This window comes from Rhinopithecus bieti, unplaced genomic scaffold, assembly GCF_001698545.2.
Source record: "Rhinopithecus bieti isolate Rb0 unplaced genomic scaffold, ASM169854v2 scaffold_57691, whole genome shotgun sequence".
Taxonomy (NCBI): Eukaryota; Metazoa; Chordata; class Mammalia; order Primates; family Cercopithecidae; genus Rhinopithecus; species Rhinopithecus bieti.
Genome location: NW_016824383.1, coordinates 901,283 through 921,988, shown reverse-complemented (window position 1 = coordinate 921,988; position 20,706 = coordinate 901,283). Strand labels below are relative to the sequence as shown.

The 20,706-nt window shown below is 49.4% G+C and overlaps 1 protein-coding gene across 4 annotated transcripts in view; it reads right to left on the bottom strand.

Moving 5' to 3' along the window:
* Positions 1 to 20,706, bottom strand: part of ZBTB7C (zinc finger and BTB domain containing 7C) — a 376,979-nt gene that overhangs the window by 130,155 nt on the left and 226,118 nt on the right. For 2 of the 4 annotated variants that reach the window (XM_017862295.1, XM_017862296.1), the window contains one exon: positions 7,098 to 7,224. The exons of the other annotated variants lie outside the window; for them this stretch is intronic. In XM_017862295.1, coding sequence (XP_017717784.1) covers positions 7,098 to 7,108 — 11 coding nt within the window. In that variant the 5' untranslated portion in view covers positions 7,109 to 7,224. The remainder of the gene's footprint in view (positions 1 to 7,097; positions 7,225 to 20,706) is intronic. 4 annotated transcript variants of the gene reach the window in all.

Below are 20,706 nucleotides of genomic sequence, written 5' to 3'. Positions count from 1 at the left end.
ATGCCCTGGGGACCGTCCCTGCTGCCTCTCGCTTTGAGGACTTTGCCAAGAAGGAACACACAGGCTGGATAAATCTGTGCCAAGCAGGAACAAAATGGTATCTGGTCTGGACAAGATGACAAGTTAAATATGCCCAATTTACCACCAGGGGCAAACACTGGCTCCCAGCCCTGTTCCTCCTTTTTCTCTTTGCTTTTGGTGGATTTTTTTTTTTTTGTGGCTGCCGAAGGTGTCTATCAGGAACGACGGGTGATTTGCTTTTGGGCAGGGCTGCAAAGATGTCAGGCAAACAAGTTACCTTTCTCATAACTCTGGCCCTTGCAGGCTATAGGATGACTATGACAGAATGGTGCTTCCTGAAGCCACCGGCACATACACACAGGAGCTGGGTCTAGGAGCCAGGAGTCCAGCTTCTAGCCCAGCCCTGCCTCTATGGGGCTGTGTGTTCTAGGGCAAATACTTCTCCCTCCTGCTCCTTACTGTTCTCCTCAGCAAAATGAGGGTCTAGGAGGGGTGGGGTGGGGGTGATGAACTTGAAAGACCTTTTTGGCTCACATCTGTGAGTTTAGAGGAAGCATTCTGGGGCCAGAGCTGCAGAATTCTGAATGGCTGTCGGGTGGGCCTACCTTCTCCTAGCTCCTAGGCCTTCTTCTGCAAGACTCCGTTTTTATTATTGATTTGGCAGTGCAGAAGAGTGTCCTATGTTCCCGGCTCAGCCCTGGTGGAAACAGAAGATAGACTCCAAAAGCAGAGGATGGCAAGTGAAGTGTGTCAGGCATGGCCTTCTTTACCTCGCTGCCCTGTCCATCCATCTCAAGGTTTTGAAGGCACCTGGTTTTACTGATAATCTGGGGTGAGCATGAAGCTGCTGGGGGAAGCGAGGAGCTATAGGGGCTGAGGAGATACAGTGTTGGGGAAGGGGATGAAGGCCTGGCCAACTGCTCTACTTCCATCTTTCTCAGCTCCTTTCTCAGAGGGGCAGGGGAGGCAGAGAGTCAAGCTCACTCCTGACCTCAAGGTGCACAATCACATTCTGTGTTTTCCTTTCCCAAAGAGATCAGAAGCTTCTGGAAGGGTAGGGGTCCTGGCATATCTTTTTTTTTTTTTTTCATTTTCTATTCCCCTTGTCCTAACACATAAAGTGCCTGCACATGTGGTGGTTAAGCACACCGACCCTAGACTCAGACTGCTCTGGTGTGAATCCCAGTTGTCTTCTACTTAACCGACCTCAGTTTCCTTGTCTTTAAAATGGGAAGAATGATAATTCGTACCTCATAGGGATCTTATGAGGATTCAATAAAGTAATACTTATAGGACATTTAGCATCGGGCCTGGCACTAGGCAGGTGGCCCAGAAAAAGGCTTACCAAGATGAATGGAGCTGAATTGCTTCTGGTCAAAATTCATCATCACAAGAGAGTCACATGCATATTCCTTTCTTGCTACTACAAATCATGCCTACATTAATTTATTCATCAGCTCTATGTCTACAGATGGTGCAAAGATCAACTTTACCAAAGCCAAGCTCAACTCTCCTAAGTTTCAAATCAGTGAGGTTCCTGAACTTCTACTACATGCAAAATATTATTTTCATCATTCATTTCAGCCTCTTTCTTCTCCAAATACTTTAATAAAATTGGTAATTGTAGCCTGAATGACCCAAATTCCTCCTATTTTCACTTTTTACCAAAGTGCTGTCCCCATCCCACATGCCACAGCAGCCAATGCCCAGTAGGCAGGACCCCAGAGGCATGAACATTAGGTTCCCAGAGCACTGGGCAGCCCAGAGCCCAGGGGGCCTCCAGCGCCCAGAAATGCTGGATCTGTGGGGCTGTGGTCTCTTTACACAGTGCCTGGCAGGGCTGTAGGATGACAAGAATCCCTGCAGGAACAGACATGCCTTGGTCTTTTGCAACCTGTTCAGATACTAGTTGAGGGTAATGAATGGAAAAGAGTCACAGCATTAATCGCTCTGATCTGGAGTTGCCAATTTGGCTCATGCTTGGACCCACCTCCAGACCCACAGTCTCCTCCCGCACAATGACTGGGCTTGCTTGAAGTGACCAAAGATGATGCCAGGCTCCGATGGGGATCACTGCTGGCCAACTACCCGGAAGAAACATTTCGCTAGCACACTCAGTGACACGGAACTAGAATCCCAAGCACCGTGGAAGCCTCACTTCTTCCAAAAGATGCATTAATCCAGCCCTCTTGCTGAGGGCTTGTTCAAGCATCTCACCAGTACCTACTGATCAACTACTCTGTGCCACACAGGTGCTATGCTAGGTCCCTAACATGGAGCTACCCTAAAATTAAAACACAGTATAACAGCAGGCACACTGGGATGAGGAGCTAGGAGGTTAGTTCCAGCTCTGCCACTAACAAGTAGTGTGACCTTGGGCAGGTCATCTCCCTCTCTGGGTCTCAAGGACCTCATCTATCAAACCCAGGACTGGGCTGAGGATGCCTGTGGTCCAGCTGTTAAAGATCCCGGTTAAATAAATAATAAAGATCCCGGATCTATTAAATAACATCCCTGATGTACAAATAGTGGCAGTCTTGATCAAAGAGCTCCAAGCTTGTAGAAAACACAAGCTCAGCAACCTACCAATCTCCCCTTTGCCATGGTAAGGGCTCCTGTTTGCTACCTGAAAATGTAAGAACTCACAGCCTTGGGATGAGTGAGAAGTTGAACTGGCCGCAGGGAGAGTCACCTGGAAGGGCAGTGGCAGTCTGACGCGGGCCAGGTGGCCCTCTTGATGTGATATGAGGGATCCCTGAAAGGCCTCCCCTGCCCCAAATATCTGCTCCCTATCCCCCAAATCTAGGGTCCTGCATCTGGAATTCCACCATTTGAGACAAAAGTTGGGTTTTTTTCCTTTTCTTTTTTCAGCGCGGGGGGCAGGGGGCGGGGTGGTCTTTGATTGCAGACACCTTCAAGCAAAATACACACAGCCATGAGAAGTGTGTGGTTCCCACCCTTTTAAGCTTGCCTGGGTCTTCCCTGCCTGCCAGCAGGGGCCTGGCAGCTTGTGTGCCCTGGGTGCTTGGGGCTGGAAGAGTCGGGGGGGCACCCAGAAGGGACCTAAAGGGGTTGCGGGGGAGGGAGGGCCTCCTGGGCCGACTCAAGGTCTCCTTCACCAAGTCCCAGAGGGCCTGGGAGACGGGGGCAGGGAAAGAGAAAGAGCACGTGCAGGATTTGAGTTCTCCAGGAGGGCTGGGAGTGGGAGAGTCCAGGGAAAGAGCCGGTGCCTCCCTTTGGCTAACCGATCCCTTGGAAGAGCCAGCTCAGAGAGCGGAGGAAGGGAGGGCAGGTCAGGAGACAGGGTGGGGCCTGGATGAGAGGAAACTGTAAAACCAACCGGGCGGATTCACGAAAAATTCCCGAGCGTGGTGAGGGTAGAGGGTGCTGGGCAGCACCCCAGTTTGCCAGGCCCACGCTTCTCCAGTTGCCCGGCCTGTTCAGACTGGTTCGCCCACCTTTCCCTCCCTGCCAGCCCCCCTCGCCTGATCTCTGAGAAAGCAGAATCCGGGACATGAAGCAACCACAGCCGCTCCGCCCGGCCGCTAGCGCCCGGGACTCCGAGCCCGCCCGCAGCCCCCTTCCTGCGGCGTTCACTCCGCTGCCCTGCCCGGCCCAGACGCTCCGCCCCGCTCTGGACGCCCCACCTCTAGCCCCGCCCCTTCTCGGGCGCCCCGCCCGCTCCCTCCCCTCGGCGTCCCCGCGGTCTCTCTCTCCTCCCGCGGGAGCCGTGGCCCTCCCCCCGGGCACCCCCGGCCTGCACCCCTCCCGCCGCGCACCCCTCCCTCCGCGCGCCCCTCCCCTCGGTCTCAGTCTGTTTCCCGGGCCTCTCCTCCGCATTCTCACACGGCTCCAGCTCGACCTCCCCACCCGCCCGCCTTCCCGGGAGGCCGCGGCCTGGCGCTGCACCGCCCCTGCCCACGGTTACCCGGTTACCGCCTGAAAGGCCGGCGCCTGCCCGGGCGGGCAGGACCCGCACTGACCCCGCAGGGGGCGAGGCGGGGCTGAGAGGGGCGAACGCAGAGCCAGATCCCCCCGCCGCCGCTGGCCGCCCACCCCTAGGCAGGGCTTCGTGCCAGACCCGGCTGCCGTTATCAGCTGGGTGGAGGGCAGTGCCAGCTGCAGGCGTCCCCGAGGCGCAAACACTACCCCTGGTCCCAGCCTCCTTCCCTGCAGCCTTCTGCCTTCTACCGGAAACAGCCACGGGGAGCCAAATGAGGATCCAGCAACAGGAGGGAGGCAGGGGCTCCACCTCAGAGGCAGGGCCACACTGAAGCCCAGCTCACTACCTGCTGGGTGACCTCTCTATGCCTCAGTTGTTGCATCTGTAAAACTGAGAGAGTAATAGTATTCACCTCACTGAGTGTTGCGTTTTGGTGCCTGGCACCTAATAGGGACTTCATAGACAGTAGTTACTATTATTACCTCTTCCCCGACATTTGGGGTTTGGCAGAGGGATGTATAGGCTACATGGTCATTAAGGATCTGTTAAGCACCTCCTATGTGCAAGGGAGGTCACCTGGTATGGTGCAAGAGTCTTGGAGTTAGATGTGGGGTTGAATCCTGGCCCTGTCACTTCATAGCTGTGTGTGACCTTGTACAAAGTCTGTCTCCTGTCTGAGCTGAAGTTACCCCACAGGAAAATAGGGACCATAATGCCCATCTTCCGGGCCAATGCTGGATTCAATGAGATAATGTACAGGAAGTGCCCAGGGCAGTTCTCAGCACACAATAGTGCCTCTCAGTAAATAAGAGACGCAGGATGGAGAGGACAGGCTCAGTTTCTGCTACAGAAGAGCTCTGGGCAGGTAAGACCTATGGGAGAAAAATGTCACTGAAGAGGATGAACGTTAGGTGCTCAGCATGAAGTCAGTAGGAAGGGCTGAGGGAGGGCAGGCCCTCCTGTCTAGGAGAATGAAACTGCTAAGGGTGGGGTGGCAGGCACTGGTGGAGAATGTTTCCGAATGGGGCCCGTCGGTCCTCAGTGAAGCGGCAGCCACTGGGCCTGAGAAGGAATGTAGGGGCGCTGGAATGACTGATGTCAGCATCTGCTTTATTGGAGAGGCCCCAGAGATGGCTTGGCCATCTCTCTCCCATCCTGACAGGAGAACAAAATGAAAAGGACAGTTGGAAAATGAGCCCTGAGCAAAACCTCCCCCCTTTATAATGACTGCGAACGTGGCCGGGCATGAGCATGGCTCTGGACTGTGGCTGTGTGACTGTGAAGCTGGGTTCCCTCATCTGTAAAATCATGGCCCAGCCAGATGCTTTCTAGGCCCCTGAACTCCTCCCTTCTTGAAAGCAGCATTTGCTTTGATCCGTAGCAATGTGGGGAAGAAGCCATTGCTAGAGGGTGCAGGGCCCATCTTCATCCCATCACCCATTCCATGAACTGGCTGGGAGCCCTCTTGAATGAAATGGAAATGAAGTGGGGCTTAACAGTGGGACAGCCTCCCCGAAGCAGCTCAGGAAGACCAGCTGTCCCATGAATGTGTGATTCTGAGAGTTGGAATCAGCCTTTCAAGCAGATGTCCAGCCCTCTTACTTACAGACAAAGAAACAAAGCCCAGAGAAGTGAAAGGACTTGCCCAAGTTCATGTGTCTCTTGAGAGGCAGAGCTACCTTTCAACCCACTGCACCATATTGCTTCAATTAATTTCATTAACAGCGACAACAAAAAAAACCAGTAAGCTGGTGACCAAGGCCATCCAAAGTCTCTTTGAGTCCACTTCACGAAAGCAAAATGGAAATGCCTTAGCTTCACTACCAGATAAGAAAGTGCTTTGGGAAGTGAGAAGAACACTCCAAACAGCCCAAGAACTTCCATAAACACTGTCCGAAGCTGGAGGGGGTTAACTAGGTGGGCAGTTGGCGGCGGTTCCTGCCAGGTCAGAGGGGATTTGCCTTTGTGATCAGTACTGCAGGCTCCATGAAGACAGTCCAAGGACACTGGGCTCTGAGTACTAATATGCATTTTTATTCTGCAATAATTTTCATACTGAGTTCAAGAGGCACCAGCTCCAAGTACATAAAACCAAATCAAATTAAATTAATTGATTTTATTGAAACCTGCTGCAGTTGTATTCAAGCCCACAGCCAGGGGCGTGACCCTCATGAAATACCAAAGGGGCTTTTGAAATAATTAAATTAATCACACCCTGGGTTCTGCACAAGGGCTTGCTCCTGGACTCACAGACAGGCACATTCCCGGTCCCAGCAACGAGCAGGAGAGGAGCATGTGGCCTCAACACAACCACAACATGTGGTGCTGCCTAGGTGAGCTGAAGACTCAGACTTCTCATTCCAGGGTAAGCCTTTGTTCGTGCTCTTTTGGCAAACATGCACATACACACACTCTCACACTAACCCATATACACAGTCACAACACCACTCATACACACACACACACACACACACACACACATATATATAAATACACTCATCTGCTAGAATTCCCTTCTCTCTCCCTGCCTACCCATGGTTCAGATCAAGTGCTCACCTCATGATCCTCCTCCTTTAACCCACCAGGACCCCTCCAGCACTTGGGTGATGCATTTTCTTGTTGGCTGCTGTTTCATAAGCGCTTTTTTTGCATCTCTAAGTAAAGGCTAGTAAGCCCCTTGAATGAGAGAGAATGGGCCTCCCTGGCTTCTCTGGATCTCTCAGAAAGCTCAGCATAACCTAGAGTATGAATAACTTAACCATTGTAAGTGCTGTGCACTTGGAAGGAGCTCCAGACATTTATTAAGCACCTACTGTGTGCTATACTGTTCAGATGACTTTGGACATATTAACTCATTTAGTCCTCACCACGAGCCCCCACCCCCGACATCCGACCAAGTTGTGATTGTTGTTGTCCTTATTTTACAAATGAAAATAGACACAGAAAGGTCAAGCAGCTTGCCTGAGGTCACCCAGCTGGCAAAGGGAGCAGGGGTATATTACTTCTTAGGAAATCTTAAGCCAAAAAAATTCTATACATCCTGTTGCTGATCAAGAGGTGGATCACCTTGTGCTTGAACACATTCCCACAAACAAGTATGGCTACAAAATCCCAGCATTACAGGGACACTCACCAACCCTTCATTTTACAGAGGAGGAAATTTGCAGTCCAGGAAGGGGAGAGTTCTTGTCCAAGGTCACAAAGCAATTTAGAGGAGAGCTCCCAGCCTCCTGTTGGCCCACAGCTCAGAGCAGCTCTGCCTGGGAGAAATGTTACTGATTATTCCAGTTCCTCCTGCATTCGAATCTAAGACAACACTCCAACGTAGCCCGTCCTTCAGAGACAATGAGTGTCCAGTGATGAGCAAGAACTGCCCCGCGGAGCTGCCCATACTCTATGGCCCAGGTCCTCCTCTGTATTCAGGGAGCAAACTTGGGCAGAGTGAGGGGAGCTGGCCTTGTTAGGGATCAGACTCCCAAACTGCGGCCTCATCAGCACCTGCTCTAGTCCTTGTTGTAACCTGCTGGGACACCTTTGAAGACAAAGCCTGTCTCTCTGTCCCTGTTTTGCAATGAGCTTTCGAAAGCCCCTGGCCCTCACTGCCGCTCTCCCCCAACCTCTCCTCCTTCCACACCCCACCCACTACCAAATGCTATGCCCTCAAGGTTAACTTCAAAATAAAGCCCTGGAGTCCAGCCAATAAGAATCCCCTCCCTGGCTCTGAGAACTTGAGCTGCTTAATAGGAATGGGGAACTTGAACATCAGTCCCTCTTTGCAGGGTTTGCACAGCTCTGTGACCAGCACACATATTCTCTGCCACATAAGCCTCATTTTACAGATGCAGAAACTTGGGTAAGGGGTGGGGAGAGGCCTGCATGCCGAGCTAGTAGGGTCTGGATTCAAAGCTGGATCTTTCTTTCCCTCTTTTTAAAATGACCAACTATTCTTATTAACAGTATGGCATGCCTGTCTGGCACACTGCATAATACATTTTTCCCAGATTTTTTGACTGAGCTCTTTGATTGCCTCTTCATAGGAGAATAATTTTTTAAAATTGTGGTAAATGTTTATATTTATATATGTGTAACATAAATGTTATTTTAACCATTTTAAGGCAAAATTCAGTGGCATTAAGTACATTCACAGTGTTGTACAATCATCACCATGATTTCCAAGACTTTTTCATCAACCCAAATAAAAACTCTGTAACTGTTAAGCAATAACTTCCCAACGTTCCCCTCCTCTGAACCTTGGTACCACTAATCTACTTTTCGTCTCTAAGAATTTGCTTCTTCTATTTATTTATTTGTTTGTTTATTTTGGGAGAAATAAGAACACTGGGTAGGAAGAATTTGCCTATCATAGATGCTTCATAGAAGAAGAATCACACAATATCTTGTTGCCCTTTGTGTCTGCAGAGTCAACTCTCTTCACCAGTAAGCTGGACTTCTCTGCTTCTCAGGCCCCCGGTTTCTCCCTGCCTCCCTCCCAGGGATGCTGTTGGGGTGGAAGTCCCGACATGAGTGATGTCATCACAGGGAGGGCCAGTCCTGTGGAAGCTCAGGGTCCTGCGTCCCCAGCAGGTAGAAGCACCTGGCCTGGTCCCGAGCGTTACCGACAGGACCAATGAAGCAGCGTGTTAGGGGGCAAGAAAAAGGCGTTTCCAGCAGGCAGATGGGGCAAGGAGTGACCCCCAAAGCTTCCAGGGGCCCGGGCACTACACTGCCACAGGCGGCCGGGGCGAGCCGTAGATGGACCATATTGGGCATATTTGGTGATGTTTTTGCTGAAGTGGGCCTGGAAGCTGCTGTCCACACTGGAACAAGCCTCTGGCACCTAGTGGGCACCTCCTGACCTAGAAGGTGGCTCAGTTGTGTTGTCCTTACTGGATGGGGGGAAGTTGAGGCTGTTTCCCCACTCACAGCCCCCAGCCCCAGGAAGAGGCCTCTTCCTCTGACCTCAACCTCAGCTGGAAACACAAAGCAGAGCCTGCTCAGCCCTCCCTTCTCTGGTCCTCAGAACCTCGTGCTGCCCTTCTACCCAAGCTGTCTGTGCCCGCTCTCTGCACAATGGCCATCCGGAGGTAGTCCTGTGTCCGGTCCTTCCTTGGCCGGAGGCAATATCCAGACCCTTCCTCCACCCTTCCAGGCCTCCCGCCCACTCCCGAATCTCCACTTTGAAAGCTTTCCACGGACAAGTGATCTCTCACAACCGCCTTCACTTCCCCTCCCAGTCCAACCTGCCCCTCCCACAGGCCCCAGCCTACCCATTTCCTCTGCCCTTTTCACCCTTTGGCGCCAGAACTCAGCTATTCTGAGCCTTTGGCCCAGCTCTTTCCTCCTTCCAGCTGCTCCTGTGCTGGGGCCTCCATCTCTTGCTTTTTCTCTTTGGAGTTAACTGTTACTCAGCCCTGCACCCTAACAAAGAAATGCACCCTGAAAGCCTGTGGCACTAAGGTATGGGGGACATCAAAGGCTACCAGACTCAGCACAGACCTAACACTTGAGTTACCTATTTGGAAATGTTAAATGCAGGCCACTGCATTGCTAGATTGTGTGTGTGTGTGTGTGTTTGTGTGTGTGTGTGTGTTTGTGTGTGTGTGTGTGTGTGTTTGTGTGTGTTTGTGTGTGTGTGTGTGTGTTTGTGTGCACGCGTGCACCAGTAGACTCTGGGTCCTTCCAAGAAGCTTTCAAAGCAATCTTTCTCCCCTTTGCCAGAAACAATTAATAGTCCTTTTTTGGTTACCTGAGTTTCTTCCTTCTTGTATAACACAACAGCCACAGGGTTGCCAGGTTTCTTTGAGAAGATGCTAGGGCAATGACTGCAGAGCTTATAAAATTACACAGAACGGTATGTTTGAAAAGATCATTTTCTGTATTCAGCTCTGTGAAAAGCTTTTCCTAAGAGCAGCAACAGTCAGATAAAGGTGACTGCCCACATAAAACAGTTTTAGTAAGGTTTCAGATCCCTTTCAGAGTGTGGGGAAGAGAGAAGGGAGGGGAAAGGACTACCAAAAGGAAAAACAAGTCCACATGCTTTGATTTGGCCTTGGTGACCAGGACAACACACTCTGAGGGTGCCACAGTCAATATTCGCTTCACTGAGCTTCTTATCAGGCTCCAACCCATGGGGAGCAAAGGGCAGAGCTTGGCAGGAGCCCAGGTGCTGTGTGAGGGTTTAGGGTGAGGCCTAGGCTGATTAAGCTGTCCTGGGCCTTTAGGTCAGAGGCTCCCTGCAAAGAGGTCCTTGGAAAAGGCTTACTTGCTGCGAGACCACCTCCTGGGATCCCTGCACCAAAGTTTTCAGGTCTGGAAACTGGCAAATTTTGTTTGACAAAATATGTGGTTGACGTGCAGGTTTTCTAAACATGACACAAACCCCACAAGTTATAAGGGGGGAAAGTGGTGGATTTGATTACAAAAATACCACAATCCAAGTTAAAAACAGACTGGGAGAAAATATTTGCGTTATAAGTTACAGACATAGGTTTAAATCTATGATATACAAAGAACTCCTATACATCAATAAGGAAGAACATGAAATATAAATGTCCACCAACATGATTTAAGTTGCTCAATGTCACCAATAATTTTTATTAATAAAATGTAAACACCAACTCTTAGGTGCTGATGAAGAAATAGGGGAAGGCAGATCTTGTAGATAAGGGACACTAGATTAAAGAGCTAGAAGACTTGAAAGCTTATCACCTGTCCTATAAGACGCAGCAAATCATTTGCCATGCTTGGGACAATGTCCTAGTTTACATTTTCATGGAAGTTGCATAAAGGATAATGTTGGTCTTGTGTCTCTTGCATCAGGCATAAACATGGCTTCTTATACCTATCCCCCTTCTCAGAGCAGCTCAGAACACTTACCACACCTTTCTCCTTGACCCTCACCTCTCTGGAAGATTAGAAGCAGAAGATTTATTGGATCAACTTCTCAGCTGTGGAATCTGAGCAAACAAAAGGGAAGTGGCTGAGGTAAGACACCCCGGCAGCCCTTGATGAATGTTGCAACTGGTCCGGGGCACTTGCCCTGTCCCCAAGGGGGTCTATGTGTACCACAGGGTCTGCTGTCCAGATGGCTGCATGGGGCATGGGGAGCAGGCAAGGGCTACACAATAGAAAGGTAAGCTGTAAGAAAGTGCACTGACTTTATTTTCAGGCAACCTCGGGTTGGGACTCTACCTCCTATTGCATATGCTGCTGCACGCATTGTCCCATCTTTTTGCATCCTGGGTTCCTCTTCCGTAAAATGGGCACAGTACTCCTCACCTCCCAGTCCCTTGCCTTGCCATTGTCCTTACCACTCAGTTGGACATATTTCAGAGACAGCCTTACCCTGCTGTTACTTAACGGTTTCAGCTCCCCAAACTAGATCACATGACTTCATGGGCTAGAGCTGTGTCTCCGGAGAGGTCAGGGATCCCAGGGAGCTGACAGCACTGGGGCCCTGCCGTCGTCACTTTTGAGCTCGCAGCACCTGGCACACTGTGTTGCACATGGAAGGTACAAAATAATAGCTAGAGAATGAAAGAAGGAAACTATGGATGAGGGAGCCAAGGGTCAGAAAGGTGAAGTGTCCTGCCACAGGCCATATGACCCATTAATACCTGGCAAGCACTGTGCAGTCCACGTTCTTCTTTATCAAGGGCAACTGGAGAGGAGAAAACACAGCCAAGCACACTGGCTCATGAAGTCTCGTGTTTGCCTGGGAAAGTCCCGTTTTACATTGTTTTTTTTCTTATGATTATAATAATAACAATGCCCACTTTTACTATCAAAAGTGTCCCTTTTTTTCTTAAAAATATGAACTGCTTCACGAATTTGCGTGTCATCCTTGAACAGGGGCCATGCTAATCTTCTCTGTATCATTCCTATTCTAGTATATGTGCTGCTGAAGTGAGCACAAAAGTGTCCCATTTTGGATGATACAGTCTCTGTTCTCGCTGTTATGAGGGAGAGTGGATGGAAGGTCTCTGTGTTTCCCTGACTCCATCTACTCTCCCACCCCTCACCTCTCCTGACCTGCCAGAAACACAATTAAAATGTCACTTCATTATCTATTCATTGAAAGCCACACTTGAACTGCACTCCCCACAAAGGCCACCTTCCCCCAGCAAAATCTGCCTCAAGGGTGCCCTCATGGCCTGTGCAATGGGGTGATGGGGTTCTCAGCTGCTTAACTGCCCTCCACTGTATCACCAGCAAGTGGACCAAAGATCCTGCCTCAGCATTCTTAGTGTGCTGAATGATGGGCACCTGCTTGCCAGGCCTGTGCCAAAGAAGCCCTCTACCCACACCCCACTAGCTAACTAGTATCCAGCTTCCTATTCTGCAGGGGCATTTGGGCCTGAACAGGGACTCATCCATCACAGCTCCTGGGGGGCTGACAGCCTCTCCAGAGAAGGATGCGCAGGCTGAGATGAGAGCTGGGGTCTCTGAGATCCACCCACCTGGAGAAATGCTGGATTTGAGGAGAAGCAGAGAGGTATCATGAACACAGAGAAACTTCCCACTCGGGGAGCTCACCAAAACCAGGGCAGCCTCAGGGATGAGCATCTTCAGACATGTTCAGGAAGGCATGGCTAGGATGTTGGATCAGGGGATGGGGCCAGCCCTCTCACTGGTCCTCAGACCTTTAGAGGAGGCCAGGAGGAGAAAAAGAGCCATTGACACCTTAACAGAGTAAGCAGGTACTCTTGGGAGAGCCCCTCCACACCTATGAAGTCATTCGAAGCCTGGGATCCGGAGGTGCCTCTCCCAGAGCCTTCCTCAGTTCACTCACCTCACTAGGACCACCCCACTCCTCTGCACCTGTCCCTTCTGCACTAACAGACGACAGAGACCCCCACTCCGCCCCTGTACGAGTGCAGAGGCCTCTGTGGTTGCTGCCCAGGCCTTTCATGGGAGTGTGGTACCTTCGCCAGGACTAGCCCTCTCTCTGCCCCACAGGGCAGGGACCCTTCACTTTCTGGTCCCACGAGGAGCTGTGCCCTGGGTTCTGCCTACAGCCTACACTCAACTGTCTCTTACCAGCCGCCTACCTGAAAGTGGGGCATTCAATCTGGAACCTGAGGTTAGCAGGGCCCAATCTGCTGGGCCTGGACCCAGAGACTCCCTTGGCAGTAGAAAAAGATGGCACCAGGTCTCACTTAACTCTTTCTCTGGCCCTGCCTGAGCTCTGGAGCCCCATGGTCCAGTGCTCCCAGCCCTGGCCCAAAGTTAAACAAGAGGACAAAACCCAGCTTGTGACTTCTTCCCCAAGCTGGCTGACACCTGTTTTCCCTAAAGGAGGAACCCAGGCTGGCTTTGGCCATCTCACCCCCTCCTGGAGAGCAACGGGTATGCCACACTGGGCACTCCTTGAGGTCAGGCCCTCAGCCCTCTTTCTTCTGAATTCCTCTCTCCTTCTAGCCATCACTTCCCCTACCTAGGTCAGGCCCTTCACTCTGGGAAGAATATCCCAGGAATCATCCATCACCAAATTCTAGGAGCTGATCTCAGCAACTACGCGGCTGGAAGGAACCTGGAAAATCCACTGTGCCCATGATGGGAATGACCATTAGTGCCTGGAGGGCAGGGATGCTGTACCCATCCCTGTAGCCCCAGCCCCAGCACAACCCAGACAGACGGCTCTCAACAGAGGCTTCCGGAACTGCGCGTGAGTCCTAGCTTGCTGTCTCCCTGGCTGCCCTGGAGGCTGGCCCAGAGCAGGCACATAGTAGGCATCTGTGAATGAAGCAACAGGTTCCTGCCGGGTCCTAGGTCCTGGGCTGGGCACTCTGACTACTTTATGTGGGGCAACAACCCTGCAAGGTAGATACCATCATCCTATTGAATGAATGAGAAAATGGAGGCTGAGACAATGTAAGTGGCTTCCCTGAGGCCACTTTGCAAGTATCAGGCCAGACTTCAAGCTTAATCCTTCCAGTATCTGAAGCCTTGAAAGCTCCCACTTTCCTCTAGTTCTTGAACATGCCATTTTCCTCTTCCCAAGATGTTTCCAGACGGGAGCGGACAGTTAGTTTACTTCAAGTTTTGCTAGTTTTCTATTCCTACATTGTGATTTGAACAGTCCTGCTGTGTTTAGGATGTTAGACCCAAACCTGACTAAGAAAATCAGTAGATCCCCTCAAAGTCCAGGAAACTCATGATGATTAAGCTTCCACTCCACGTCAGGCCCCACACCAACTGAAAAGGTTTATGTAGATTATCTCATTTCATCTTGACATCAACTCTGGGAAGTGGCTGTTATCATCTCCATTTCCCCTAGTTTGGCGAAATTTCTTAAAGTCCTGCAGTGGTTTCCCAGGACCTTCAGGATAAAATCCAAACTCCTCCCAGCCCACTTTTCTAGCACCACACCACTACTAACTGGGCTAGTCCCCTCATGGATGGACTGCTTCTCCCACACAGTCTCAGGGTCTAAGATACGTACCCCCTTTCCATCCATTCAACTTGTATCTTTCCAAGGCCTGGCAAGTCCTTCTTCTCCCCAAGGAAGAGTAGGCAGTGGTGAGAGGCAGGTGAGGCCCTAGGGCACCACACTTAAGGAGGCACTCACTGTCAGGTGCCAGGCCTGCACTTGCACGCCCCTGAGAGTGAGCACCTCTTTAAATTTTACATGGCGTGCTCACTCGCCTCATCCTTGTCCTGGCCCTGCCCCAGAGACTCAATGCCCAACCCAAAGGACCTCTCCCTCCTCCGAAGTCCACAGCCCTTCCTAGTGGGTCCTGTCACTGGACTGTGTCACGGGGACTGATCTTGATGCCTCGTGTGAATGTCCATCGCTACAGGGCAGAGACTACTTGTCCCCTGTCCCGATCCTAAAATCAACAGGGCTTGCTCCAGCTTCCAGACTGGCTCCCCATCTGCCCTTCCTCCTTCATCCTCCACCCCATCAACCTGGAATTCCAATTCATCTTTTAGAATCTATATGAAAATTATGGTTTAGCATTGTATAGCCATTCAAAATTACGTTTCCACATGGGTGAATTCTTCTATAACCTGGCTAACCTGGCTACAAGAAGAAAAGATTAGATAATTTGACTATACAAACAAATTTATATGACAAATCCCATAAGTAAAGTCACAAGCAAATAATAAACTGGGAGAAAATATTTGTCACATATATCATACACAAAGGGCTAATGTCACTAGTATATAAAAGATTCTTAAAAATGGAGGGGCAAAGAACCAAAAAACCCAAAAGCAAATGGACAAAAGATATAAACAGATAATTCACAAAAGGCAATATTAAAAATGATCATTAAACATGAAAAAATTTTCAACTTCACTCATAATAAAATAGGTAAAAACTAAAATTACAGTGAGATACCATTTCTTACCAGTGAGATTGGCAAGAATTCCAAAACTTGACAATAGCGTCTGTTGGCAAGGTCGTGGGAAAACAGGAATGCAAACTGACACAACCCCACGGAAGGGAATCTGGCAACACCTAACAAAACTACATCCTCTTCAACTTGATAGTCCCATTTTTAGAATCCCAAGCATATGAAACACACATGCACAAGCATTGTAGCATTATTTGTAGTTGCAAAATATGAGAAGCCACCTAAGTGGTCATCCGTAAGAGAGCAAGTGAATAAACCATGATATACACACACAATGGAGTATTATGCAGCTGTAAAAAAGAGTGAGGAAGACCTCCATGGACTGATATGAAGTGATTGCAAGGAAATATTATTGAATGAATAAAGCAAAATGTAAATACATCTAAATCTATATCTATCTGTCGACCTATCTATCTATATATAGTGCTACCTTTTCTGTAAGAAAGTGGAAATAAGACAACATATAATTTTGCTTCTCTTTATACAAATAAATAGATGCATAAGAAGAAAACAAATTGATTACCTACAAGGAAGCAATGGGTTACAAAGCAGAGTGACATATCTCCAACTATACCTTTCTGTATAGCTTGACTTCTGAAAGCATGTTAATGTCCTACATATTTTTAAAAATTAAATTAATAAGAATAAGAAGGAAAAAAACCCCTCAAACTGAAAAAAAAGGAACCTAACTGTAGTTCAAATAAAGACTATAACCACCCTGAAGGACAGAAAAAATCAGGAAGGAAAGACTAATCCTAGTAATTTATGAACATGGCATGGTGAGGTGGGGATGAAGGGAAGGAGGTTTGTTGGTTGTAGTGATTTGGGTGAAACAATTCTGAGAGTATTTTCCATGTAATATAGGATGAGCAAATGAGTGAATTTTGTTGACAGTTTGGGGAGCCCAGGTTTCACTGCTGAAGAAGGACATGAGAGGGGAAGGCAGGAAACAACCCTGTAGAGATGGACTGGAATTAGAGGTATTGGTGTGGATTCACGATTTCTAAAATACAAATATGTAAGTGTATGTGCATGTGTATGGGTGAATAGTGTGTGGATGTATAAGTATATGGATGCATGTATTTCCTAGTTTTGTCCCCTGAAAGGGCCAAGGTGCAAAGATACACAGCAATGAGCAAACCCAGATCTGGGTGTCTAATACCATTCCTCGATAAAAGGAACCAGAGCCCCCCCAGAGAAATGACTGATTCCAGGGCTGGTGCAGGGTAGGTGCAAGATAAGCCTGGAAATCTCTTCTATACCAGAAAGTAAGAACATACTCAAAATAGGGATAGTGGTGTATCAAAATATCATAGGTGAGAAATTCTAAACCATTGGAAAAACCAGAGTTCATCATTCTATGCAGATAAGACATAAATACATTCTATTGCTTACAGTAGAATGCCAAGGGTCCATTGGCAAGAATGGAGGCAGTGCTGGAGTTGGAAATGCATCATTGTGCAATCTCGTGTTAATGATTGGATGAGCCAAGAATCATCAATGGGTGCTACATCTAGGGAGAGACCGATGAGGAGCAGGGTAGTGCATGGTTTTAAAATGTCTCCCCATAGACCACTTGCTAGTTCCAAGGCAGAAAAAAAAAATCATCCCATAATGGAGAAATCAGACACTGCCTGGACTGAGAGATCAAAATTAACATCACCAATGAGGGCCTCCTGATGATGACCTGAGAAGAACTAAGAGGGCTTATGCAGGGTTCTGGTCAAGAATACAAAACCTGGATCTCATCATGAGGAAACATCAGACAAATTCAACATGAGGGATATACTGTATTACAAATAAGTGGGGGCATTGTATTCTTCAAAGATGTCCATGTCATAAAAAACAAAGAAAGGCTGTGAAAAGGTTCCAGATTAAAGGAGATAAAGAGACACAACTAAATGCCATATCCAACCCCAGATGAGATCTACTGGAGGGGAGAAATGCTGGGGAAAACATTATGAAGTTAACTGACAAAATAGGGATACAAAGGATAGATTAGATAAAAGTGTTGTATAAATGTTAAATGTATTGATCAACCATGCTATGATTATGTCAGAGAATATGCCTATCCTTGGGAAGCACATGCTGAAGTATGAAGGGGTGAACTTACCCTCAGATGGTTCAGGAAGAACACGTGTGTGTGTGTGTGTGTGTGTGTGTGTGTGTGTGTAAGAGAGAACACAAATGATTAAGCAAGTGCTGTAAAATGCTAACAGCAGATAAATCTGAGATATGAGAATATAAGGATATTCTCTGGATTATTTTTATGTTTGCAGTCTCTCTGTAATTTAAAAATTTTCCCAAATAAAAAACGTAAATGTATGTTCCAATATTTGAAAGATGTTCTCTTATTTGTAGGAGTGGACTCTCCTCAGCCAGGGGACTGCCAGCAGGCAGCCAGGCCAGGGAGGAGTTCCTAATCAAACCCATCTGGGTTCAGTGTGTGGCCTTGGAGAAGTGACTTGACCTCTCGTGTCTCTGCACCCTCCTCTGGGGCCATGCCCACCTCATGGTCTTGGAACAATTAAAAGAGATGATGCCTGCAAGTACTTGGCCCAGGCCCCCCATAGGGTGGGCTGGACATCTGCGGGAGCTATGACTTCACTGGCGGTGTTTTCATCAGCATAAACCCCTTTAGGGCACAGAGCTGAGAGCTGTCTACATTTCCAAGAGCCACTTCTGGTCTGGAGCAGGACCGTGAGCCAAGAACAAGCAGCACCAGCTGGAGGGTGGCTTCTACCAGCAAAGTGGCCCCCTCCCCCTCCTGTTTCACCCTCAGGCCTCAGCTTCTAGAACTCAGGCCCTCCTGCTCTCCGCCTTGACCACTTGCCCTCATCTGCAAAAGCCTTTCCTTTCGGCTGGCACTTCTTCAAGGCCCCCTCCTGGTGACTCCTGTGGCACCTTGCTAGAACTATTCTAGTCCCCTCCTTCAGCTCCTCCTCTCTGGGTAAGGGACCCGAGGTGGCATTTCAGTGTGGATTCATTTATGGCCCCATTTTCCTCTTCCAGGGAAACCTTTTGTGACAGTGCCATCATTCTTGTGTTCCTGGCAAAAGGAACTATAATCCCTGGTCAACAGGAAGGTGTGTGCATGTGTGTGTATACACGTGTGTGTGTTTATGTGTGTGTCTGTGAGCTGTGGACTTTCTTGGAGGCCATGACATCAGCCCTTAGGCCAGGCCTGGCGTGTTGAGAACTTGGGTCCACCTTGGGGCCAAGGCCTATGCTGTTGTTTTCCATTTGCCCCTCCCACCCCACTCCCCTCTTCTTGTGCCCCGGGAGGCCGACCCCTGCAGACACAGCAGTGGGCTCCCTTGCCTCTGGTCTCGTGTCAGCTCAGCCTGTAGGGCCCTAAGTGGAGAATGGAGGGAGTTTGGGGTTTGGGGTTGGGGTGTTTAATGCCTTGTATTCCTTCCTTCAGGGAGGCCTCAGATTGGCTGTTACCTTTGGACCAGAGTCCACAGCCTGGGTAAGGTGGCCCCTCCACCTCACCCTCACTGTCTCTGCTTCTAGCAGCCCCTCCCTCTCCTTGCCCCTTTAGTGCCCCCGGGTGTAACAGCTCCCTGGTGTTCACAGCCCTGGGGTACTGCACTGGGTCTTGAGAGTTCCCTGCACCTGGCACTGGCCTTTGAACTCAACTCTCCAAATTGTCTACAAACTGGAGTTTGCCACCTGTTTCCTGCCAGGCTCCTGACCCATGCAGACCCCTGTGGAGGGAGGCAGTGCCCTCTCCCTTAAATGTATTTGGTACTTGTCTGCCCGGGAGGCCTCACATTGCCATGCTCAGGGAGGGCATCTCAGGGAGGGCATCTGCCGCAAAGCCATTCACACTGCAGAACAAAAGCAAGGGCTACCACGTCGGGCCTCTTCTGCCTGCTGCTTCTTGTTCCAACTTCATTTCATCTTTTCATAAGTTACTGTTCTGTGAGAAGCATTACAAGAAGGAAATTAAAAGAGAGAAAAGTTGGTGGAGGAATACCTTTCTTTCTTTTTTTGGTTTAAACCTTTTGTTATGATCTCTTTAGGAGCCTGATCCAACTAGAGCGACATGTGGCAGAATATGTTCTTCAAAATTAGGGCTCTTTATTATTCATTCTATTAAAATCAAAATATTAGCTGATGCCTGTCGCATCGTCAGAGCGGGTCTGACAACTTCTCTGATGCATTGTCTACTTGAAAGTAAAGACGAAGGCCTTTCATGTGGAAGCCTCTATCAGGTCCATTCTGTTCTCCTGCTTGCAATGACAGAAAAACCCTGGCCTGCTCTGTGTCTGAGATGCTGACAGATCCAGGGCAAAGCAGTGGAGCCCATCATGTGTCCCATTGTGCCAGGGCCCTCTGGGCAAGGCTGCCTCTTCCGGGGCCCTACCTTTCCCCCACCAAGGGTGGCCATGGAGCAGCAGGAAGACCCCTCCTTGTCCTATGAGTGTGGCTTCTCATACTCATTGATTTTGAAGTGGGTGGAGGGAACAATGCCAGACACCAGCACAGGCTTAAAGATCAAACTGCCTTGCCATTTCCTTGGATGCCCTCTGCTGCCTTTACCTCTGGAAGAAATACCACAATGCAGATAATTCCATTTCTCCAGCAGGAACAAACCAATCTGGCTGTGATGCTCTGCTCTAGAGCCACCCAGAGGTTGTCCTGGTGATGTCTTCAATTGGGGCCCTAGGTAAATAGAGAAGTTCTTAGCTCAACAGAGGCTTGTCTTTTCTGAGGACGGTGGGTGGGACCACAGTCCCCAACCAATAAGGGATCCTGAATGGCTGAGCAAGGCTTGTGCCTGGTGGTTGAGTTACACAGCAGATGAATGCATGTCACTTGGGGGCCTTCCAGCCGGCTGTGGAGAAAGACTCTCCTACGCTGGATGTGGGGAATGTGGGTGCTGCAGGTGGTCAAGGAGGCAGAGATTCCTGGGGGCTGGGTGGGCTTCCCAGGGCTGGTGGGATTGGACAGGTAGTTAAGCACCAGGAAGGAGAGAAAAGAGGGAATAGCCAGGAGGAATGTGAGTGACAAGTTTGGAAGCCAGGGTGGGAGACCATGGTCTCGGGAGGGACAGGAAAGGAGCATCTGTTGGGGGAGTTGTCAGAAGTCAGGCTGGAATGCCCTCGACTGCAAGGAAGATATTTCTATCTCCTTCCTTCCTTCCTTCCTTCATGCCCTCGACTGCAAGGAAGATATTTCTCTCTCCTTCCTGCCTGCCTGCCTGCAAGGAAGATATTCCTCCCTCCCTCCCTTCCTTCCCTTCCTTTCTTTCCTTGGGGGAGTGGTCAGAAGTCAGGCTGGAATGCCCTTGACTGCAAGAAAGATATTTCTCCTTCCTTTCCTTTCCTTTCTCCTTCCTTCCTTCCTTCCTTCCTTCCTTCCTTCCTTCCTTCC